The 22015-nt window shown below is 33.6% G+C and overlaps 1 protein-coding gene across 3 annotated transcripts in view; it reads left to right on the forward strand.

The window, feature by feature from the left end:
- Nucleotides 1–20937, forward strand: part of LOC115213260 (CD109 antigen) — a 60728-nt gene extending 39791 nt beyond the window's left edge. For all 3 annotated transcript variants that reach the window (XM_036506461.1, XM_029782197.2, XM_036506466.1), the window contains exons 21-37: nucleotides 330–444; nucleotides 2548–2661; nucleotides 2814–2882; nucleotides 5098–5226; nucleotides 5603–5750; nucleotides 7720–7896; nucleotides 8549–8630; nucleotides 9278–9443; nucleotides 10690–10791; nucleotides 11563–11725; nucleotides 12799–12998; nucleotides 14314–14472; nucleotides 15362–15424; nucleotides 17056–17168; nucleotides 17489–17636; nucleotides 20107–20212; nucleotides 20818–20937. In XM_036506461.1, coding sequence (XP_036362354.1) covers nucleotides 330–444; nucleotides 2548–2661; nucleotides 2814–2882; nucleotides 5098–5226; nucleotides 5603–5750; nucleotides 7720–7896; nucleotides 8549–8630; nucleotides 9278–9443; nucleotides 10690–10791; nucleotides 11563–11725; nucleotides 12799–12998; nucleotides 14314–14472; nucleotides 15362–15424; nucleotides 17056–17168; nucleotides 17489–17636; nucleotides 20107–20212; nucleotides 20818–20873 — 2110 coding nt within the window. In that variant the 3' untranslated portion in view covers nucleotides 20874–20937. The remainder of the gene's footprint in view (nucleotides 1–329; nucleotides 445–2547; nucleotides 2662–2813; nucleotides 2883–5097; nucleotides 5227–5602; nucleotides 5751–7719; nucleotides 7897–8548; nucleotides 8631–9277; nucleotides 9444–10689; nucleotides 10792–11562; nucleotides 11726–12798; nucleotides 12999–14313; nucleotides 14473–15361; nucleotides 15425–17055; nucleotides 17169–17488; nucleotides 17637–20106; nucleotides 20213–20817) is intronic.
- The last annotated feature ends 1078 nt before the right edge of the window (nucleotides 20938–22015 follow it).

The raw sequence follows: 22015 nt of genomic DNA on the forward strand, positions 1-22015 counted from the left end.
CTGTAGGCAATAAAGAAAGAAATATCTATTCCAGTTATATGATAGACCAATTTTGAAGACGATACTGCCCAAGCGATTAGAATGACACGACGTCGGTCTTTTTCTTTCTACAATTACGTATTGTGTTCAAAAATCGATTTTACTTAACTTTATTAGCTTGGGTAACACTCAGTTGACGTTAAAAATATTTTTACTGAATTTTTTTCTATATAATTCCTTGTTTTGATTTTTGTCTTTTTTTGTTGTTGTTTTTACTTTCCTGCATATCAAACAATGTCTTCATAAATTCATGATTAATTGTGAAAAATTTAACATATTTTCTTCAATAGTGAAAGCGGCAACGTTCATATTGCTGCAAAAGTTCCAGACACTATCACAAGATGGGTTGCAAATGGTTTTTCTGTCGGGCCTAATGGTGTTGCTCCAATGAAAAAGCCGACTGAAGTAAGTTTATATTTAGAAAATTACAGATATTCGTTTTTATTTCACTTGTTCATATCATGTTATCCATAACTTTACGTTCGACACAATAAACACCGAACTAATAATTCTATCACAATTACACACACACACACACATACACAAAATATGGAGGAGGAAATGCCTCGCTATAAAGGTAAACACGAAGGTAAACGATTGTCTCTCTTCGGCCTTGGCTATTGGCTTCCGGTTGTAGCGTCGCCTTGCGGATTCCAAAAGGCCAGTAGGAATCTTCTAAAATGTAAGCATGGCCCGAAAATCTCCGTCCTAGAGTTAAGGATGCCCCTTGGCACAAGCGAATCTTTTAGGATTCACGCGCGTTCGGCAATGCATAACTTGCAACGTTTCGTCCCGTTGATGTAGGGGCCTGGGTACTCGAGTATTTTCCATGCGGTCGGGTATGGTATCCCTTCATCTCTTAGTTCCTAGATATGGTGGGCCAGCGATATATATATATATATATATATATATATATATGAGTCTCTCTCTCTCTCTCTCTCTCTCTCTCTATATATATATATATATATATATATATATATATATATGCATATGAGATCTTTTCTGTTGCAGTCACAGTTTTTTTTGTTGTTTTAACATTTGGTGTATCGATGGAGATTTGTATGCTAATTATGGAAATGAAATTCATTTTTGCCATAAATTAACAATAGATAAGAAGTTAATAGCTTTTAAAGTTTGCAAATTTTGTGTAATTTTAATCAATCGAGAGCCACAAACATATTGGCGCTTGTTTCCATAATAACAAGCCATATAGTCAGTTTAAACTACTACAACTACATGTATTGTCTTTAACTGTTTATTTTCTTTCACAAGCGCCTATTTTTTGAACGTCTGTACAACCTAGTTTTTGTCGTTAAATGTTGAAGGACTGCGAATGAGCCACTGCACAGTTGTTGATTACAACAGACATGTCCGTGAAATATGCGCCGAGGACCTGCTCGGAAGAGTGTTGAAATAGGTGAAAGAGTCTTCTCAAGACGTAAATATAACCAAGGAAGGGTGCTACCTGAACAGTGAGTTTTCGGAAGAACGTGTCACGAGACGAGATATGTTCTTTATGCCGTACCATGTCGGAATCGCGACACACTAGAGGAATGCGTACGTCAGTCGATTATTCCGGAAACCACAATTTTCAGTGACTTGGGGAGGGCCTATCTCATATTCTTGAAATTGATGGTTATAATTTTCGACATAGAACAGTGAACTACAGGGTTGAGTTTATTAACTCCAGGATAGTACCTACACACGAAAAGTGGAAAAAAGTACATAGGCCAGTGTACAACGAAGGAATAAACGACGTTGTCTGATCCACCATTCTATGTTTGAGTTTATGTGGCACAGGAGATACCAAAATTATAATTGTTTGAGGAGAAACTCCTAAAGTGTATCTCAAACTTTCGTTTTTGAATTTTCGCTACATAAAAATACATTGTTACTTGAACTGAACTACTGTACTATAACGTACAATTATCTTTTTGTAATATAATGTGCAGTTTTTTTTTTGTAATATAACGTACAGTTTGTGCTTCGTTTTTGTAATTTAGCGTAGTTTTTTTCTTTTTTAATTTTTCGCCAAAAAGACTTCATGGAAATTTTTTTTTTCTTTTTATATTGTCTTTTCTAACGTTTCAGATAACTTTATTTATTCAAATTTATTAAAACTTCAAAACTTCTTACAACTTTCGTCGTGGTAATATATATCGGTTTCATTGTCATTGTAATGTTATGTTAAATAGCTACCACGCACAAAATGCCAGCTTCCAAATCTTGTTTTCTGATTGGGTAAAAAATTATCAAACTTTAACTCTCTGTAACATTAAAAAAAAAAGAAAAAAATTCCGGATCAAATGGATTACAACATCAGATTACGTCAATATACCAGATTTGAAAATTTTCACTTAGTTTTCAAATTTCAAAAACTGTTCTGTTACTGTAAGAGATTAATCTATAGATTAATTTTAAATTATGAACTAAATTTTATAAATTCCAATTTGGTTGATTCCACCTAAGTCGTTTTTTATCTTAATTATTAATTTCTTTTTGTTGTAGTTTTATTCGTACCAACCATTCTTCCTGTTTATGGATTATCCCAAATCTGTTATAAGAGATGAATCGTTTCCTCTGAAGGTGTCTGTATTCAATTATCTGAAAACTGACCAAGAGGTACGTCACCTTTGATTTAAATACAAATGTCATGAAGAATTGTTCACTTGAAACTAAATATATTTTTATTTCTTTGCTTTATGGGTAATTTTTTAAAATATTGATTTATATTAAAATATAAACATTGTGTTGTTTTCTTGTATTTATTTCAGGTTAATGTAACATTGTTACCATCGGATGAACTCAATCCAGAAGAAATGCATTTTAGCAAGCTTGTTCATGTAAGTATTATGATAACTCGATATTAAGGTCGTAGCTGCATAATAGAATAGGTAGAGCACCGGTCGAAATGCTGTGCAGTTTTTAGTTGATACCATTTATATTCTGAGTTGAAATTTCACCTACTTCGCGATTGAGTTTATTCTTTATTAGTTGATAAAATAAAAGTATTTTGGGGTCAATGAAATCGTCCTTACAAACTCTTCTACAATGTTTGTTCTTAAACTCACTATCACATGATCTCCTTGTAAGTAACTTTAATACAAAACTACATTGTATTGTTGTGTTTAGTCTCACAGTCAGTTCTGATCAAACAGATATGGTTATAAGCATTCAAACCGCAACCACTTAATCATTTTATGTATCTAGAATTATGTGACTATATTGTCCAATGTAACTATCAAGGTATAGTTTGAATGAATTTAGATCCTATTTATTGCAGTCGAGCGACCGCGTAGTTTCTCTGGTTATAACATATAGCAGAAGTAGCAAAATCTAGGAAAAAAAATTCCCTACGCTCTAGCATTTTATCACTTCAAAGTCCATAGCAGTAACTGGAAGATCCCTTGCGTGATTTCATGAGTCGTTCGTGGGGTTCCCACGAGAGTTGTTATTGAGATCCCATTTCTCTCTTCCTCTCTTTATATGTATATATACGTGCACATGTATATACATACACATATATATAAATGACGTGCTTCCATTGAGTCGCCTCCATAACCAGTGATTATCATTACCACCGTCGTTCTACCTATAGCATTTAAAAACATCAATAATAATATGGGATCCGGTATATCACAGTAAATCTTCGTCAATATTTATCAAATACTTAGCAAGCGTTCTCCTTTCATTCTTTATACAGTGGTCTATACTGATCAGTCCTCTGCCACCATTCATTCTTAGCATTTTATCACTTCAAAGTCCATAGCAATAAATGAAAGATCACTTGCGTGGAAGATCACTTACTAGATTGTACCTTTAAATCAAAAGCTTTAATCTTCTCAAGTAATTCTTGCATAATTCTTAGAATTACGCACGTGAAAATTATATGAGAAGGATGGAGTTATTTTTAGGCCGTACTTATCTTTGGAATACTCAATCACTTACATGTTACTTTTATAACTTGATACTACAGGTGATCGAACAACTGAATACCTATCCTCAAATTGTCCCGGTTATTCCTATCCTGGTTACATCAGTTTGTCCTGTCATGCAAGCACAAATGCTAAGACAAGCAAATATGGTACGAAGAGACAACACATTAAACGCTCAACTGCGTCTTCATGTGTTGCCTCTTTGTATCATAATTGGTCGTCTTAACATTTCAGGGTTTTATTTAATAATGTATCTTTATTAACTCAAGCATAGTACCTGTCATTGTATACTTATCAATTTTTTTTATTTATATAAGTATTTTGTTTATGACTAATTATTAGTAGATGCATTACCCATGAAAGGAACTGTACTCCCTTACAATTCATTCTAAACCATGATATCTCCAGTACGCAACCAGCTACAGACAAATAAGAAAATGTGTTATAATCGTGCTAAGCGAAACCGAGTTAATGAGAAAAGTACTTTTTAAAAAGTCACCTGACGAAAAACAACTGCACTGAATGATGCACTATAACCAGTTGCTCAGTATCTTATGCGCGATGAACCGATGCACGATGGAGTGAAACGAGTGTAGTGATCGATAAAGAATATCGTGAATTCCATTATCTCCTTCTCTCTTTTGTTTTGTATATGTATATATTTATGTATACACACACACACACACACACACACACACACCACACACACACACACACACCACACACACACACATATATATATATATATATATATATATATATATACATACATACACACATATATATGTGTGCGTGTGTGTGTGTGTAGCTCAGTGGTTTGAGCATCGGACTTACAATCGTGAGGTTGTAAGTGTTCGAATTCCGGATCGGGTGTGTATTGTGTTCTTGAGCAAGACACTTTACTCCAGTTCACTCAGCTACAGAAATGAGTTGCGACGTCACTGGTGCCAAGCTATATATACGTATGTGTGTGTGTGTGTGTAAAATTTGTATTCATTTGTATTTCACTTTCTTGCTTTATTAATATAAATTTTAAATGTATTCACCACGCCTCCACTTGATACATACTTTTAAAATATTTTATGTATTTCATAAAATTTTATTTATTTATCGTCTATTTTAGATAAAATCCAATGAACAGGAATTAGTTACATTTGATATAAGCCTAAAACAAGTCGGTTCCCACCCACTAAAAGTACGAGCAGCATCTTCTGAAATGACTGATGAAGTACATAAATACGTATTGGTTAAGGTAACGTTTAATTTATTATGAATTTCTTTATGGACATAAATTAATTTTATAACCAGACCTAGTGAATTACTGCAAATATTTATTCCAATTTTATGGTCTGTTTTCTTTCCGCCGATATATATCTCATAATTTTGCCTTTAGCATATTAACGACTTTAAAATATAATTAGATTTATTTTTGAAGAACAAAATACATAATGAAAGAAAACAAGTAAACCTTATTATGCCTCGAAGTGTGTTCTTTTCCTATCATTTTATTTATTAAAAGCAAAATCAATTCTATAAATTCTATAATGTCATTGAAACCAATGCATTCAAACTCTTCTTAAAAATTCATTTATTCATTGATTGCTTAATCAAAAAATTAATTTTAACAGCCAGAAGGAGTTACAAAATATTTCAACAAACCAATTATGATGAATGTCACAGGAAGCGAACCCCTCGTAGAGAATTTCGTCTTAACATTTAATGATACTGCTTCAAACATAGTTCCTGATTCAGTCAGAATTGAAGTTAGCGTTATTGGTAAGTACTTTAATTCAAGTTAATAAAGTATGATAACCGGTGAGTCGTTAAAGCATATTGTGCATGTAAGACAAATCAGCTCATTTTTGATGAGGTTAATTTTTGACCAAGCTACATTCAGGAAAACTAACGATATTCTGTGGTAGCTACTAATAATGCAGTGGAATATATTTTGTGTTATAAGGAAGAACAGAAGTGTAATGTTTCGGGCAGGACCATTCGCCTGAGAGACAAAATATTCACAGGTTTTGCAGCATAAATAATGCTGCAACACTTCTATATTCTTGATAACTTGCAATGCTGGGTTCAAACCAAAACACAACACATATTCTTCAAATAGTACTCCTAGATTACATCGGTGTGATGTGTCTACCTGTAGTACCTATTAACAAATTAGAGTCGGTTATTTAACACCTAAATTCTTCGGCAGTTACCGAAGTTGTTGATCTTTCGGTTGACAGACATTCTAATTGACTTTGCCAGCTAATTAAACTACAGGGGGAAATGTGTGTGTGTGTGTGTGTGTGTGTGTGTGTGTGTGTGTGTGTGTGTGTGTGTGTGTGTGTGTGCGTGCATGTGTGTTAACCAGTTTAGTGTCACAGTGACGAGGTGAGAAGTAAATCCCTCTGTTTATCTCTCATAAACGTTTGGACAATCGTTGGCAATTTTCCCACAAAAACAGCACTTTTTTCTTCAACAAGAAAAACACTGCTCATTCACTACATTGTTATACTTGTGCTGTATATGAACACTTATGAATATGATATGAATAAATATTAAGCCTTAATGCTTTGATTACTTAAAGCTCTTTTGTTTAAAGAATGAGTTGAAGCGATTGATTACTCTCTATTGTTACATTATCTTCATATTATCATACAAATAAACTGTTTTACCAAATGACCTCTTAATACAAGAAAGTATCCGGGGAAACGTAATTTGCAACACTGTTTCAAAGTCTATGTTACAGTAATTTCCCTTTCATTACGTTGGCATCTTTGGGAGAAATAATTGACCACCACTACCAATATAATTTCCTATTTTCGAAATCACTAAGACATGATTTGCTAATGTTATTATTCAGAAAAGTTCCCACATTTGTGATAAATGTGAGTAGTATATAATAAAAACTTTGGGATTGTATTTGCTGTGAATGACAGCATACTATGTCTATTGAATGTAAATACCCTATAGACCGAACACTATATCTGTTGGCTATAAACGCCACATCCTATAAAAAGTTGAAGCTTCCAAGTTGAAGAGTCAATAGTTTGTATTCTTTGGTTGACACTACACTTTGTCTATTAACGAGGTATTCAGTTATACAATTATAGTTTATCTATTCAATGTGAACGCTTCAGTTATCTTATCAGTTGTCAATTAGCCCATCAACATCATTTAAAATGCAGTTAAAATGCAATTAACATCACTCAAAATGCACACGCAAATACGTACTAAAATGGATCGAGCACAAGCGAATTGTGGCAGAATTGTTTTCCTGAGCTCATATATTAAATTTTTGGTCTACGGGATGCCAGATATAGCGGAGCACCAGAATTATATACTTTATGGAATCACAATATGGTAGCACGAATCACTAGAATTAGCGGTAGGATCTCAGTTAAATCATATCCTATCGTTAAGAAACAGCAGGGTACACTGAATAGTGTAGACTTAGTAATACTAGAACTGTAGAAAATGTTATGATCACGAATGGAGCATCTTTCAGTATGTTCGGGGCTATCTTGAAACTAAATAACAATTCTGTATTTAGTTTCATCCATTAAAATTTGCTATAAACGCAAATTCTACCAAGGCCTACCGGGGTCGATTAAAAAGTATCTGTATTAAGCTGGGATCGATGAAATCGAATAACAGATAACTAACTCCATCAATCGATATAAAAACAAAAAGAATGTGCTGCATGAAATAAAATCCTTAAAACTTTTTTATTTTATACTTGATAAAATAGGTGATTTAATGTCTCAGATTGATGCTACCGCTTCTGGTCTTGTTAGAAAGCCAAGTGGCTGTGGAGAACAAAACATGATCAACTTCTATCCAAATGTTTTGACTCACAAGTACCTGAAAGAAACTAACAGATTGGGTGATGATCTTAAAAAACAACTGGTTGAGTACACGCGACATGGTGAGTAAATATGGTTTTTTTTTTTATTGTCGAGAGGTTTCCTCTAAAACTTCCTTACATATGTATTCCACACGAATCAATAATGTTTTCTAGTACGAGTAGTTGTTTGTGAATATGCATGACTCTTATAGTTAGGGTGTTCGGTTCATGATCATTAGATTGTGGCTTTAATCCCCGTACCGGCTGGTGCGTTATGCCCTTGAGTAAGACACTCCATTTCACGTTGTTTCACCTTACTATGAGAACTAGCTAAATGTTGATACAGCCCTTTCTCCCAACCAGCTGGTACACCCTGGTTGTTACATTGGGTCAACGATGAAGAGGCTGAGTGACTATGATGCGCGCGATTAACGGCCGGCTGTACATAGAATTTTTGCAAACATTTACAGACATATAAGTATTTGTTACTTTGTAGCGTAATAAATAGAAATTTCTTTATGCTTTTGTCTTTTATATCTCGTAATTTTGTATTTCGATGAATATATATCGAAATACGTTCTGAGTTTGGTATGATTGATTTCACCCTTTAAATCGGTGTCGCAACGACCACAGTCTAATTAACCCAACTAATTAAGGAAAGCCTCAAATATATAAGTAATGTCTTGTAAATCTGTATCAATTGTTTCCATAAAGTTTGACGTTTTTTTCGAAGGTTACCAAAATCAACTTAAATATCAACACAAAACTGGTTCATTTAGTGCTTTTGGAGAAAGGGATTCAAGAGGAAGTACATGGTAAGTAGTCTTAGAAAACTGGGTAACATGCAAATGTGACGAAGTTTGCTGAAACATCACAGTTCTGTACTAAGTGTTATATAATAATTTACTTTGTTATTTAGTTTCAACTCGAAACTTCTGCTTATCTCAAAACCTCGTTGAAAATATAACCAACGTTAGAGCAAGTAATATAGAAAGTTAACGAGTTATTAGCTTTTATTAGTGTTAATTTTTGCTAATTAATACTAAAAACTTGAGCCTGCCTCAGTTTTCCAACAAGTTTCGTACTCTGTAATTATATCTATCTAGCCATCTGTCTGCCTTTCTGTCTGTTTGTCTGATAGATAAGTAGACAAACCGAAGGCAGAACGAGTACCTCAAGTCATTGTATGTTTGTTTGTGTGTTTATATATATATATATATATTATATATATATATATTATATATATATATAGAGAGAGAGAGAGAGAGAGAGGAGAGAGAGATAGTTAAATAGATAAATAGATATAGATATAGATTATATATATATATATATATATATATATATATATATTTATATGTATGTATGTATGTATGTATATATATATAGTGAGGAAGAGAATGTGTGTGCGTGTGTTCTACTTATATGCATGTATGAAGATGAACATAATTTAAATTTTTTCCAGGTTAACAGCCTTCGTTCTAAGATGTTTTTCTGAAGCCAAGAAGAGTATGCCTGAGGTGTATATTGATGATAATGTTTTAATTAAAGCAGTCAGATGGTTGTTCGTTCGACAGTCTGAAAATGGAAAATTTTTCGAGGTTGGCCAAGTCCTTCACAAAGCAATGCAGGTAAAAATATTTGCACTATTCACAAAAAAACATATATCATGACACGCACAAACGCACACGCGCGCACACACACACAAACACACGATAGACATTCAGATAAAATTATTAAACAAACTGGCACATCGTAGGTTACGGCGCCGCAGGAAGTTGTCGAGATGCTTGTAAAAGTGGTGGTCGGTAACCGAGAGGTTTGGTGATTACTGAGGATGAGGCAGAGTTTAGAACCCCAATTCGTTCAACTTCTGCAGGGTCAGTTGTGCGACGTACAGTTGTTGCAAGGCTCGGAATGATTCATAAAATTATGGATGACATCTATTACTTGCTAACCTAATTAACTGTGAGGAAGATGCTTTAAAATCATTGGATCCAAAACAAGAGCAGTGTGTGGCACGTTCAGACAGCCTCTGCTGAAAGCAAGAAGAATCTATCTTAAGTGAGGTGTAGATTGTATACAATGCTTGTGAACGAACTGTGAGGTTTTCTGGCAGTGAGACGTAGACGCCGAATGCAGAGGACGCGTAAAAGATCGAAAGAAATGAAGCAATCATTTTCTACTGAATATCCAATGTCAGTGTGCATGGACAACGAAGCAAAGAGAAGATGAAGGGAAAACTGGGTATAAGATGTAGTGTGCAAGAGAAACGACTGTATTGATACAAACATGTATGAATGCTGAGATTTGGATAAAGAAGCGCTATGAGGTCCATGTAAAAGTAAACTGCGGAAGACAACATCTGAAGAAGACACAGGCGGAAATGTTGAAAGCTGATCCCAGGATACTAAACTTCGCAAAGATGACAGAAGAACTCAGCAAGTAAAAGCATGGAAAAAAAGACGATAATGATGTTGATTTGTTTGTTTATTCAAATAACCGTTTACTCATTGAATGTAATGGAGTAGTAAAAAGGGTAAAGTATCTAACTGAATTCATACCTATGTCTGTCCTTGTTTGTCCCCTCTACGTTTAGCCCCTTGTGGGTAATAAAGAAATAAGAATTGTTTTGGCTCTTTATGCTTTGAGTTCAAATCCCGACAAGGTAAATTTCATTGTTCATCTCTCTGGAGTCGATAAAATGAGGTGCAGCCAAATACTGGGTCGATTTAATTAACTTACCTTTTCCTTACCAAAAAAAAAATAAATAAATAAAAAGGAAAGAAAACATCTGTGCTTATGTTAGAAAGTAAATATTTGTAGGTTTATTAATATTGAAGGCCATTCAACAAACATTTTCTTCGTATATTTCAGGGTGGTGCATCTGAAGGAACAGCAATGACAGCATACATTCTACTTTCTTTACTCGAATACAAAGATTTAATTGATACACATGAACACCTGGAGCCAACAAGAGTGAGTATATTTAAACGGTAATATAGACAGAACGATTCAGATGTGATAAACTTGAGTGAATATAGTAAAAGCTTATGAAGCTTAAGGAACGCAAAAAACGTTGATAATTTCATCCTGTGTTATGGTATAAAGCAGAGGAAACAATGTTTTTTTTCCTATTTTTTCTCAGAGAGTTTACTACTATAAATAAAATGAGTCACAGAACTGGTTCAGCAGAACTATGGAGTTCTCTAAGCTATATATATATTTAAAATTTCGTGGGAACGAAATGAAAATTCGGAGATGAAATGCGTATTAACAGTATAAATTAAGTGAAATTTTTTTAACCAAAAGCCAAATCAAAATGCAAGCCTCTATATAGGGCCTGTTTATATTACGTAGAGTGGCTCAGGACACTCCATGTTTTGTCACTGGACATATTACGTTACCGTTGATGAAATACAAGCCATTTGTCTTTTAACAACCTGTGAAGAACACCGGCTGGAACACTGGTTAAAAGGGATAAATTCTTTGACTTAAAAGCTATTCTGCTGTCATACAGCTCGATGAGTTAGTCATGGAATAGTTTGAGAACTACATGGATACATAGCGCTAAATTTGCACTGAATTTCCGTGTTGTTTACATATTATTTCTTATGTTGATTCTAAATAAGATTTAACCTTTTGTCACGTGTTTCATTGATGATCTCAGAACTTCATTAGCTTTTGTTGAAGTGAAAAAAAGATATCTAATTTTAATTTTTAACTTGTATCTGTCTCTTTAAATTTCAGAATTCCACAGATGAAGCAATAGCTTTAGCCGAAATGTATTTGAGAAGTGTACCAGGCAATATGTATTCTAAAGCTATTTTCATGTATGCCAATGCATTGTTGGGAAATGATGAATCGTTCGAAGAGTTACGAACAGAATTAGAAAATAATGCTATTATTGAAGGTAAGATAGTATTTCATTCTTATTTTTACTGCCCATAAAGCCGGTGGACAGCGGATCTTGCAGCAATGAACCGGCTAACAGTTCTTAATGTTCACACCATAAAGTTACTACCAGCTTTTCTTTCATTTTGACAGTAATCTTTATTTGTTGAAGGGTGTTTCTCTTTATGTATTGCCAATCAGTTGAGGCAAAGTCTCTCAGTAGTATATGTGCTAAATAAATATTTGGGCCAGTTATTTAGATTACAAATATGAAGGAAGCTTATCTGCAAAGGAAGAGAATATGATGTTATGTGAGGTTTTGATATTCAGTGACGTAAATGAAATAGAATCGCTACTATTTGCAATTGAAATTAGTTCTCGTACTCTGTTACCTCTCTCTTTCTGTAACTTTCTCTCTCTCTCTCTCTCTCTCTCTCTCTCTCTCTCTCTCTCTCTCTCTCTCTTTCTTTCCTGATTTCCCCAAAATGCTTACTGGTATCAAGTATGAAAGAATGAACCTTGATAAGAGATACGTGTTAATGAGTGAAATAGATATTTATAATTTATGATGCTGATTTTAAGGTTGAAATGTAAGAAATGTAGAACTGGATAATCATACAAGGATCCCATGGTTCTAACCTTTCACTGGAAAAATCATCTTTGAAATCATACAAAGATGTGTGTGTGTGTGTGTGTGTGTGTGTGTCTAGTTGCTACCACTGATTATCTTCAGGAGCTAAGGAAAATGATTGCTAAAAGAAGCTACTCACCAGAACAAGTGTACAATGTTTATGAAATTGTGAAACTGGTCTTTTTCTGAAAGCCTATGATATCACTTCTACTAAAAGAAAATAAGAACTAGGCTTTGAAGCTTCCAAAATTTCTCTGACACTTTTTTGAGAAAAATACTATTGATGAATCTCTCAATTACCTACTTGTCAATCACCCCAAATATATCCCATGCTTCCCTAAGTTTAATCTACCTATGATTTGACGTCCAAATAGAAGGTTTGATAAATAAAGATGATAGCTTCTACACTAAAAAAGACCTAGAGGGTGAAAATAATTATTGATTTTGATGTCGTTTAATAGGAGATTTCAAATACTGGAAATCGATGAAAGTAAAACGTTCTTGGTATGCTGAAGACGAGTATGTAGAAGAACCAGATGTAGAAATGAGCGCTTACGTCTTATTGGCATATGCTAAAAGAAACGAAGTTGAAAAAGGACTACCGATTTTGAGGTGGTTGGTCAAAATGCGTTCATCTTTAGGCGGTTATGATTCAACTCAGGTAAGCAAGCATACAATTCCACCCCCACTCTCTCTCTCTGTATATACATACATACATACATACATACATACATACATACATACATACATACATACATACATACATACTACATACATATATGGTGGCTGCTCTCACGTTATCGAGTATGGCCATTGCACGAAGCTTAATCAATGTTGTTATCGTGCAATGCCTGTGCAAGAACTTTACGTGAGTTAAAATATGTTTCTGACACATTTTAACTTCTAAAGACAAATTCACTGCAGTTAAAAATTCCCTCTTATGGGAGAAAAAAATTTTCTTTTATGGTAAAAACACCATATTGCCCAGTGCTTCCTCCTGATTCACAGACGTGCGTTTGTGGGTCTTTCAATTTCCTGAATGGGGAATACCGAAGTGAGATAACGCTGGGCAGATTTAAAACCCTAGCTGTAACTAAAAAAAAAAGGCAGTCAACTAAGTTGCACTATCGTGACGCCGACCATTTTGTCCAATGCACAGGGAGTGGCAATCTGTTCATTTACTCTTTTACTCATTTGCTCGTTTACTCAGTTAATCACCTGTTCCTATATGATTATATACTTCCACACCCTTGTTTCGGCAATTTCAAACTCTTTCTATTTGATAATCTGTACCACTAATACATGCACATGTATTCATCTAATACATTGGAATAAATAGACATACTGGAATATTTACCGGCTGATGTCTTTCTTATTTGCTGTACATATATATATTAATATATATAGATATATATATATATATATATATATATATATATATATATATATATATATATATATATATATGCATATATGTATATATTAATATATATATACATATATATATATTAATATATATATGCATATATGTATATATATTAATATATATATACATATACATATATATATATACATATATACATATATATGTGCATATACATATATATATATATATATTATATATATATATATATATATATATATTATACATATATACATATATACATATATATATACATACATATATATATATATACATATTATATATATATATACATACACACACGTATATATGTACTTATATATATATATATATATATATATATATATATATATATATATATATATATATATATATATGTATACAACCTTTTTTTAATACGTATTCTTTTAGTTTGCTGACGTTAACTTCATTGGAATGTAAATTCCTCCATGCTTCAATTCTGATTTTTGCTTCAAAAATATTTTCTATTCAATAAATATTCAATTCTGCACATGTTCTACAATTCTGTTTCCTTTTTATCGTTTTTCTTTAGAGCACAGTCATTGCTCTTCAAGCTCTATCGCAGTTTGCACCTTTGATTAGTAGCTGCTGTGACCAAAGCGTAACAATAAATGTGGTAGATAACACTGGTTACAGTTACTCATTCCCAACTATTAACTCCGAAACCAACACAATCCTGTACAAACATGTGGTAAGCTGTTATTTGAACTTGTTTATTGTTTACAAATGCATTTATTATAATCACATTTTTGAGCATTAATTCAAATTCTAAAAGTTATTAATCGACTTACGACTTTATTCTACACCACATCTCTTCATTTTTTTCTACATTAACTCACCTCACTTTATTGTATACTCTTACTTGACTTCATTCGGCACTGCCTTAATACACTCTACATGGCCTCACTTCACCTTATTCTGCAGTATCTCATTTTACACATAGCTGTTGATGCTAGATTTTCCTGGTACCAACATAACCCATAAATAGATCTATCTCATCTCAAATGATAAAACTGTATTCATCATACAAGTTCAAGGGATCAGCATGTATCGGGTCATGAGAGTTACGAGTGTGTTAACCAATATATCAGTTACCGGTTCAAGTTTGCTTCCCAACCACATGGTTTTGGGTTCAGTCCAACTGAGTGGCAGCTTGAGCTGACCAAAGTCTTGTGAGTGGATTTGGTAGACGGAAACTGAAAGATGCCCATCGTATATATATATATATATATAATATATATATATATATGTGTGTGTGTGTGTGTGTGTGTGTGTGTGTGTGTGTCTTTGTGTCTGTGTTTGTTCCCCCACCATTGCTTGACAACCGATGTTGGTATGTTTACATCCCCGTAACTTAGCGGTACGGCAAGAGACTGATAGAATAAGTACTAGGCTTACAAAGAATAAATCCTGGTATCAGTTTCTTCGACCTAAAAACCCCCTTAAGGTTTTACTCCAGCATGGCCAGAGTTAAGTGGCTGAAACAAGTAAAAGAATAAAAGAACATCTTGCTTTAAGCATATATAATGAATAAGTAATCCTTAATTCTTCAATATTTCTCTTTTTTATTTTCTTTGTAGATGCCACCAGATACCACATCCATAACGTTTAAAGGAGAGGGAAAAGGTTTTGTTCTTGTGCAAGTATGTTTAAATCCATTAACTTCTTAACATACAAATTTTTTGTTTAAAATTATATTCTTTTTTATCATTTATTTTGAATCTGTATATAAGGAAGTATAACTACACAAAGTATTTTGGATTAGTTATCATTTATTATGAAGTTACACATAGAAATGTTAGTTACTAATAGTTAATGATAGAAAATAGAAATAACATCATGAACGAAGTATTTCGAGTTGGAAATAAATGACAGGTATCTCAGAGTACATTGAACGTATATTTTCGTTCAAATATCTATTTACTAGAGATCTCTGAACGAAAACATACGGGATAATATGTTAAGAGATTGAACAATAAACATTGATTATTTGCTTTACCCTGAAGAAAGTTTATGATTTACATCGATGGGAAAGGAGACTCTAAGATTGCCTCGAATGCGTTATTGACATTAGCAAAGTGTACGCAAAATTCATATATAAAAGTTTAAATTGTGCGGAACATTTAGGATCTAAGTCTCTAATTTTATAATGATTGCTTAACCGTACAATTTAATTATTTAGGGGATTAACGAAAATGTCAAGTGTAACGTTCGTATATATTATCAAGTGCAAAAGCAGCTTATCTAACCTTTAAGCACTTAAGCAGGTTATATGAGGTCAAAATATTCTGCGTGTTTTGTGTTCAAACTGGTCCACATGCTGCCTCACACAGCTACCATATATTGTCATTCTAAAAACAAACAATCTTATCAAGCTACTTGCTAATAAATGATTAATTCAAAACAATATCAATAAATAAGCATTTGAAAGAGTAATCTGAACGCTAAAAGGTTAAAGTAAAATTAACTGGAGACTGAAATTGCGTGTGCTCATAACAATATGAACTTAACTTTATTCTCTAGTACTAGAAAATATGACTTTTTAAGCTGAATATATCAGAGCAAGGCGCGTGCGCATGCACACACACACACACACACACACACACACACACACACACACACACACACACACTTTGTAAACAATAAGAGATACTAGAAGTATAAGTTAGAATGTTTATTTGCTGCAGATGTTTAATTCTATGCCATATGATCGAAGGCGTCTTACACCTGACCTTGCCTCTTGTTAACATAGTGCATCTAGGAGTACATTATCCAGTGTATACTTCTCTTCTATTGAACATAGGTTTGCCTGCTGTTTCTGGCAGTTCTAGCAATACATAGGAACACCTTCATTGGTCAGTTTGGAGTTCAATTAAAATATATTGACATTTATTTTAGCAAATCCTTTTTACATTACGATCGACATTGCGTTAATATTCAGTAGAGAGCGTAAAAATAGGAAACTAAACATCATTTGGTATTTTGCTTGGTATTCAACCACGAGGCCTCGCTTAATATTACTTTCTAACATAAGGCAGCATATATTATAACGATACACGATATAGACGATTGAATCAGACTCTGTACATACTTGGTACTTAACATAACCGATAATGACAAGTTAAGCCTTGCAAATTCAAAATCATTTCAGACAACTAAATAGCATGAAGAATTTATTCTAACACAAATTGTGTTTCTGTATTTCCACCACCTTTACATAGTCTTTTTATTCAGTTGAATATAGCTGAAGCATCTATTATGATTTTTATTACAGACTTCATGGCAGTATAATATTCTGAAAGAGGAAGAATCGAAATCTAATATTGTATCCTCAGTTCAAGCTAATTGTACAAGTAGCCAGAGATTCAATTTACAAATATGCAGCACGTATGTGATATTTGTTATTTTAACTTTAATTATAAATCTGTAAACAAACTGTTTCTCAGGGACAGCATTTTTTCTTAAATATCTTTCCTTCGGATAATATATAAATGTCTAAATTAAACATGTATTTATAACGTATTTATAACGGTTTTTTATTCATTAGATAACATTATCATCCTTACATTTATAATCTTTCCTGGAAATTAACATTTGAAATAAAACAAAATATCTTCGATAAACAAGTTTAAATAATATTGTTCCACCATTACTCACCGTAAAGAATAACCTTAGATTCATTATCTTTCTTTTCTCTCTACTTCTAGTTGGTTGGCGAATGAAACATCAGGAATGGGCTTAATCGAAATTCAGTTGCCCTCGGGTTATGTTGTTGATACTGGAAAATATTTGTCTTTACCATTTGTGAAACGCATTGAATTAGAGGACTCGATAGTTAATATCTATCTTGACGAAGTAAGTGTTGTTATTTGTATTCGTGGTCAAAGGGCCTAAGCCTTAACAGCCGTACCCATTTATTTTAAGATAGATGTCACTTGGTCGCTTGATCCCGTACTGTGAAAAAGTGTGCTGATTATTTAATTGATTTGCAGAGTTAATTTCATAGTTATGGCACGAAGTGTCGGATGCCATTGATATTGTTTTTTCATGTCTTTTCTGTATGTCTAAACGTACCAATGTAGTAGATAAGTTTACCATCCCCCAGAGAGGAAGGTAGAAGTGACTTCGTTCTCTTTTTTAATTATTAATACTGCTCATTTTATGGGTGGCTTGACGTCAAGCACATTCGACCTCGGCTAAATTTAAAATGCAAGACTTTGGATCAAAATTGCATAAATGTACTGTTTTCTTGATATTTTCGTGCATTGCTTTAAATTTTGTATAACAACAACCAGTTGAAAATATTTAGTACTACAGAACTGGATGCAGATACATCTGTTACGGCAAAACAATCAGCCACCTCTTATATATGGATGACCTAAAACTGTACGCTACAAATGATAAACAGCTGGAAACATTATTACAGACAGTACATGGATTTACCAAAGAAATAAACATGAAATTTGCCATAGAAAAATGTGCCAAAGCAACCTTGAGAATAGGAAAACTAGCTAAGAGTAGCAACATAACACTAAATAAAGCAAATGATATAAGAGAATTAGACCAAAGCTGGACATACAAATACTTAGGAATCAATGAACTAGATACGATACAACACACACAAATGAGAGAGAAGATAAAAAAAGAATACATTTGGAAATTTGTATGTTTCGTTCAACATCATTAAACAAGCCTTAATGAAGGACCTTTTGAGCAGGATGGGCTACTCAACCTGAAAAAAATTGTAACTGGGCACCATCTGCAAGGTCATGCGCTGTTTATCTTGATATGAGATCACCATGTCATGCATATATGGTTGTGATGCATGTGCCTGGTGTACCCTTATGAGACGGGTATTCACGATGGTCATACTGGGCTTCGTATATTTTACCCCAGTGTTACTTTGATTGCATGCACTGCTCTCTCACTCAATAATAATAATGATAATGATAATAATAATAATAATAATAATAATAATAATAATAATAATAATAATAATAATAATAATAAAATAATAATAATAACAAAAGCACTCAGAGAACGCAAACTTTCACCAAGGTAACACCAACGTCCTCTCAACAATTAACCAGAGAGGATTTTTAAAATGAGAATATCTTAAATAAACTCGACTGCTCTCACAAACTAGAATACTAAAAATGAACCCGACCGCTCTCAAAAATTAAGTAAAAAAAACAACGGAAAAATAATCCAGAATCCTTGTCCGGTACTTGATGGACCCAAAAAACTAATCAGTTAGTGCCATTCACGAGGCCAAACACCCTTGAAAGTTTCGTCCGAATCCATCGAGTGGTTCTTGAGATAGCTTGTCCACGGACAAACAAACAAACAAACACGACTGAAAACAATACCCCCGCCTTCGCTAAGGCGGAGGTAATAAGTCTGTTTCTAATTTAGGCACAAGACCAGTCTTAGGGAGAGGATGCTAATCGATACGATCAGTTCCAGTACTTCACTAGCCCTTTTTTTTTATCAACCTCCAGAGGGAATAGAAGGCTGAGTTGGCTTCAGGGGTTTGTTTCTTCTTTCCTGAGCTATCGAACCTTTTGGGTGCAGATAAATGGAGTTCTCTCCGCGGAGATGAATGCCTGCAGCAGCGTCCACCAGGGATTGTTGCTAGGGCCAATACTTTTCCTTCTTTATATCAGGTTTTCTTTGATGGAAGATTCATCCTATTTGCAGACGAGATCAAACTTATCTCGCCAAGGAATCAATACGACATACTCCAATCGTCACTGAACCGAGCTTGGAATTGGGCGGAAGAATGGGATCTGCCCTTGAACGCCTCAAAATGCAGCTATTTGCCAATATGTTCACCTCCAAACTCTCCTTTAAGGCTTTAAGGTTTCTGCTTACTAGAAGATTAACTATTGCTTAAAACCGGAATAAACAACAGGGAAGGTGCAGCCCACAAATGGGCCACTGAAATGTTTTCAGTGGGTTTCTAATCTGTTTTCTAAAATTTGATAAAATTTATTGTCTATGTGGGTCAATGAACCGTTGATAGTCATTTGTGTCGTGATTTGTTTACATAAGCATGGCCGGTGATGAAATCGGGATACATAGAGATATTTTGATAAGTAATATAAGATATATTATACATGTAGGCATGTAAAAATAAAATCAAAAGTTGACCATTACAAAAAAAAAAAACATAGTTCCTAGATGAAAGCAATAGGTAATCTTTGGTAATTATCACTTTCCAACATCTCAACTAAAAGCTGATTCAGTCTGGAGAAATATCATCGAAAAACAAACTTTCTTAACCTGTAAAACTTCAATATATTTTTCTTTTCATGTTATGTAGGTTCCTCGAGAGAAATACTGTCTCACGGTAGAAGCTGAAAAGTGGTATGAAATTAATAATCGTAAAGTAGCTCAAGCTGTCACAACAAGTCTTTTCTATGATTCAAGTAAGTATGCCTTTTAAAAAAAAAACAAATATATCTTTAATATAGTCAATAATATAGTGGATGATATTTGAGACTGTGTGTCATTAATCATGAAAGTGAAGTGAAATAAGTTATAGCCAAGAATGGAATAGAATTTTTGTTATTATTTTATGGCGTCTGAATTTATCACAATTCATGTCATTGACTCTTTTCGATTCGTCAGAAAATCAGTTCCTGATCTGAAAGGGTAGTCGATCGATAGTCTTTCTCGAACATTTTTCTGCATATTTTAATGACATAGGGTGCAAGAAAAGTGAAGAAGAATTGGGGAGGATTAAGAATAATATTACGAGAGAGTCGTACTAACAGTATAACAGTATAACTTAACTTGTTTCCACAGTTATATGAATCCCACAAATCCATCTGAACCATAAACATCTACCTCAACTAATCAAGCAACCAGTAAATCAGTCAACCACAAATTAACATTTGACTAGCACCTTCAGATTATCATCATCTTTTTCTTTTTAAATTCTACTTTTTATTTCTTCTCTTCTTTTCATCTTTGTTTCCTTCACTTCCCTTTCTATTCACGAATTAACCTTTTTAATATCTTCTCTTTACAGGTGAAAGTACAGTGAAAACGTATGAAATTGATTGCTCTGCCCAGAGTTCTAATTAGAATTCTTCATTCAAATCAAATTGTATATTAAATAAAAAGTACCAATAAATTTTACATAATTTTATTTCTGTTGTATTTTATTGTCGTGAGTGTATGTGTGTGTTTTTTTTTTATTTTTGGCTTGATAGCCTGAAAGTATCTAAAACCTCTCTAAAGGTTTTGGTATCTGAGAAACCTTTGCACAAGATCGCTCAACATGTTGCCTGTCGTATCATCAACGGTCCTCCTTTTAAGTAGTGCAAAGCTATTATCTCTCAGTATAAGAGAGAGCTTCGCAAAGCAAGAGCCACGTCATTTCCGCCCAGCCGAACAGACTATATGTCTAACATACTACAGAGCCTTGGTTATCTCCATTATACAATCAATCATCTCTGAGAATGAAAGCATATAACTCCATCAACAGCACAAGCCAATGAGACAGCCGCTTGTTAGAGACTTGATCTTGATGACATATCAACCACATTTCCCTTCAATCAATTCATACAATCTTTAAAAAAGATACACTGGACAATATAAGTCTTAGACGTACAATGCCCGGATAAATGATGGAATGACCGCTGAACAGGGAAGTTTTTTGTCATTGGTGTATTCGGTCAGGACCAAACAATTACTACAACAGCATTTACGTAAAAAACGTTAACAAAACACAGCCAACTCCATCAAAACCTGAACGCGATCACAAAACACCATCATTGAAGGAAAATCCAACACCTACAACACACGATACATTATTTAAAACAATATTACCAGTAACACAAAAGCGACTGTCTACGTCATTCACATGGATTGCCTGCTACCGCTGTCGCTGCTATTGTTTGATCCTTAAGTCAGCCCTGATTGAACAAAAACATTGTTTTATGCTAAAATTTAATTCCAGCACTGATCATCCCGTATATTTAGGGACATCTAAAACTATTAATTAATTTGTATATATATATATAATATATATATATATATAATATATATATATATATATATATATATATATATATACCCAGGCCTATTCACCATTTTTCTAGGAAGGGGTAGCCACAACAACACACACATTAGGCATTCCATTCATTTCCCAGCTCGTAGGGGCGAGCCCCGTTCTATGCTCGATCAAAGCATAGAACGCAACTCCCAATATCAGCAGCAGACCT

Source organism: Octopus sinensis, linkage group LG1 (assembly GCF_006345805.1).
Source record: "Octopus sinensis linkage group LG1, ASM634580v1, whole genome shotgun sequence".
Classification (NCBI taxonomy): Eukaryota; Metazoa; Mollusca; class Cephalopoda; order Octopoda; family Octopodidae; genus Octopus; species Octopus sinensis.